Source organism: Corylus avellana, chromosome ca1 (assembly GCF_901000735.1).
Source record: "Corylus avellana chromosome ca1, CavTom2PMs-1.0".
In the NCBI taxonomy this organism is placed as follows: domain Eukaryota; kingdom Viridiplantae; phylum Streptophyta; class Magnoliopsida; order Fagales; family Betulaceae; genus Corylus; species Corylus avellana.
The window spans coordinates 24823023-24826706 of record NC_081541.1 but is presented as its reverse complement, the minus strand read 5'-3'; the positions used below and the strand labels follow the sequence as shown (position 1 = coordinate 24826706).

The window sequence follows — 3684 nt, the reverse complement described above, 5'->3', positions numbered from 1 at the left end:
AAACCTTCATTTAGGTAATGGCTTGTCCAAAAATTGTCCTACTAAGCTTGGCCTCCATTTAGCTATACCTTCTTCAAGAGCTTCTATAAGTGGTTAATTAACAACAAAATATTGAAGCTTCTCTAAGTTGTTGGAGCTGTTAAAAATGCCTATCCAGTCTTGTTTAACCACCTTCTTCGCCTTTGAATTGTAATTCTCTCCGAGCTTAGCTTCTCTTCACTCTAGAATATTTTTCTCCTGATCAACCTTCATCCTTGTACTATCAACAATATTAACTCCCTCAATTACAACCTCATGTACAATCTCCTCCTCACCTCCATCACTGCAATGCCCCAGATTTAACTAATTAGAATAATTAACGTGGAGAGTTATTAATTAGTAGTACTTCTGAAATTAATTAACTTATAATTAATTGGGGAAACAAACCTAAACACTTATCAAGGTGAATAAAATAGTGTCGTCGCCGCTAATGATCTCTCATTAGTTGTAACATTGGGGTCGCCGCTAATAATATGGACGCTAATGAGCAAAATTCTTGTAGTGTGAAGTTCATAAATGCTAAAATACAATGACTCCCTACAATCTCACTCCACATGATCCCAAGCTCCAACTCAATCTTGTACTTGCTAAATTGTGAAACAAACATATGTTTTACAGGTGGAAAGGGTAGCAACTACGTAAGCAAACATCATACAAAAGTAAAACATGAAATAAGCTCTTAAAAAATACTCAAAATGACTTTTAGAATTGCTCATTCGCTATCTCGCTCGATGTCACCTACAAACGAGGGAGGAAGTTTTAGTTTTCTTCATCTTATCTCAGACTCGTTAAAATGAGTAAGTGATCTCTTATGAATTAGCTACACCAATTTTTGTTAAACTAGCTTGTTTCATTTTTCTCTTAGGTTTAAGAGTTTGTTTGCTATAAATACTTGTTACGAAAGACCAAAAGGGAAGCTTTTGAATATTTTATTAGTTTTCTAATAAGGATTACTAGTTTTCTTTTATTTTGTGTCAATTTTTTGGTTGAATTATTGATTTGGAGAAAAGTTGTGAATCTTGTGTTCACCGTCTTTACAACCGACTATGTCACACTGCATCACCGATCAACCCTATAATGAAACTTATTTACGGTTAGGGAAGGGACCAAGAAGAAAAATAAAATGTAGATTAAACCATCAGCCCTCCATGATAGTGTAGGCTAAGCAATGGAGACCATATATATGGTCCTTTTTCTTTGACATTTCGGTTCAAGATTATGGCCCAATTCGAACTGGCCTTCTCCGACGGACGAGATTACGCCACGCCAACGGGAAGGAAACAATTAGCCCTCAACGGTAGGGCACTAATTTGAAGATCCAAAAGCCTTCAATTGCTTTCTTTCTTAAAGGGAAGAAGACCATAGTGAAAGATCAAATATTTGATCGCTTACTAATTCAAACAGATTACACAAGCACATAAATTATTAAAACATTAATATTACAAGCTAGCACACGACATAGCTAGGTTTTTTATTTTAAATACGTACAAAGCCAAAGTACCGAAGGACACACAAGAGAGGCCAGCAAAGCAAACCCAAGAAGGTACAACGTTAAATATTATAATATTATTCCAACTAAATAACACTCCCCATGCACGCATGCAAATGATCGATCAGCATCACCGCTTCATCCCTCCTTCCACAGCTGGAGCCATTGCCAGTACTCGTTGATTGTGCATATGCGCGTTCCCATGCCATCCTAACCATATCCAGCAACCAAAACTAACATACCATTAATTGATATATTAATTTTTAAAGTAATGGTTAAGTGATTAAATTTACCTCTTCTTATTAACTTAAATTTTTGGGACAAGTGGTGATTTAATATGGTATCAGAACCAAAGATCCTCGGATCAAACCTTAACTTCCGTCAATTCATCTCTCATTTAAATTAAATGTTCCATGTGTTGGGCTTCGCCTATTAAAAGGGAGTTGAGCCCACACGTAAGGGGGAGTGTTAAAACAATGGTTAAGTGATTAATTTTACAAATTCTTATCAGCTTAAGCTTTTGGGACAAATGGTGACTTAATATGTATAACCAATTAAAATTAAATAAAATAAAATTAAACATTATATATTTAGTTTCAACTGTATTTTTTGATATATATATATATATATATATATATATATATATATATATAAATATATATAATTACCAAGAGACACGTCAAACCCACGGTGCTGGAGCTCACGATACTCTTGGCACAAGGCACAATGAAGGCAAAAAAGATGAACACAGCAATCCAAACAGGGGGTCTCCACCAACATATATTGTTTTCGCAGTTTTTGACGATAAAAGCACGAGTAACAGAAGCCACAATTTGTGAAAAGACTTATCAGGAAAAACAGGGCCGCGTTTCCACCACAGGCTGAAAATTTCCACAAAACAAAACTCAAATGTTAATTAATTTATTTGCTTAATATTTAAACTATATATATATATATATATATTCTTTCTGCTCTACTCACAGGATGCTCCTTTATCTACAATCTCGGAGATCTGCCTGAAAGTAATACATGGACACCAAAATGTCACGAAACCTGTAACAGAGTTAATTAGCTTCAAAATGGGGGGGAAAAAAAAAAAAGGAAAAAAGAGAAGAGGAAATTAAATAAAAAAGAAATTTTAATATAATCTCTTAAAGAAAAAGGAGTTTACAGCTACGCAGGTCGGGGAAGCAGTCCCAGAGCTCGGATGACCATGGGACTGCAGTCGTTGGTTGAGACATTTTAGAGCCAGCAACCTTAATTAATGTTTCAATGAGCTCAGGCTTGGAAAACAAAAATGGGAGAAAACCAGCTCTGCATTGGAGAGAGCTGATTATTCTGATTGTATATATATATAGAGAGAGCACGGGTGGATGTGGTCCATGTGAACTGCAGCAACAAGATCTTCATAATACAGACCATTTTTTTAAAAAAATTGGTCTTTATTATGAATAAAAATACAATTTTTTTTTTTTAAATATCAAATAAAAGAAATACCAAAATAAAAATGATTGCTTCGGAAACTTTTTTAATTTTTAATTTTGTTATTTTTTTTTAATTTAAAAAATAAAAAAAAATTGGCCCCAAGTTGAATCTGTATCATTTATCATTTTGAAAACTCAAGTTCTTCTAAGTAATTGGAGCAGAGGTAAGAAAGAAAAAAAAAAAAAAAATCAGAGGATTATTCTCTCCTTTCTTTTTAACTCGTTTTCAAGAATTAATATAATTTCTTCCAAATTTAGGTGAATTTGGGGAATTGGCGCGTCTAGCCTATGTGTCGCAACCAGATTCCGAGTTGGACCGCACATTAGAGAGTAGTCGCAATGGTTCAACCTGGCTGGCATGAGAGATTAGAAGCAGTGGATGATTAGTCATTGAAATTCCTGTTTGGCAAAGAACCAGATGATCATGATCATGGCATGTGATGCGATGCGGTCTCGTCAAAAGTCCTGTATGCAAGGAAGAACGAGATGCTCCCTGCCCCCACGATTATCACATGTATTGTTGGGCACCATGCATCCCCTTTTTGAATAAGATTCCAGGGAGAGATGTGATGCGTCATGGGTCATGCATCATGCAATACATAATTTATACGACGTCACGTTCATCTCCAGCTAGCGACAATGGAATTTTGGGCCTACAGTACCCTAATCATC

General features: G+C 35.3%; 1 protein-coding gene across 1 annotated transcript; it reads right to left on the bottom strand.

Moving 5' to 3' along the window:
• Window positions 1-1533: 1533 nt before the first annotated feature.
• LOC132168003 (cell number regulator 2-like) lies at window positions 1534-2789 on the bottom strand. Its single transcript, XM_059579060.1, has 4 exons — window positions 2700-2789; window positions 2510-2581; window positions 2197-2409; window positions 1534-1738 (listed from the first exon to the last, which is right to left on the bottom strand). Exons 1-4 carry the CDS (start codon window positions 2767-2769, stop codon window positions 1659-1661), a joined length of 435 nt encoding a protein of 144 aa, XP_059435043.1. The 5' UTR covers window positions 2770-2789; the 3' UTR covers window positions 1534-1658.
• Window positions 2790-3684: the final 895 nt, after the last annotated feature.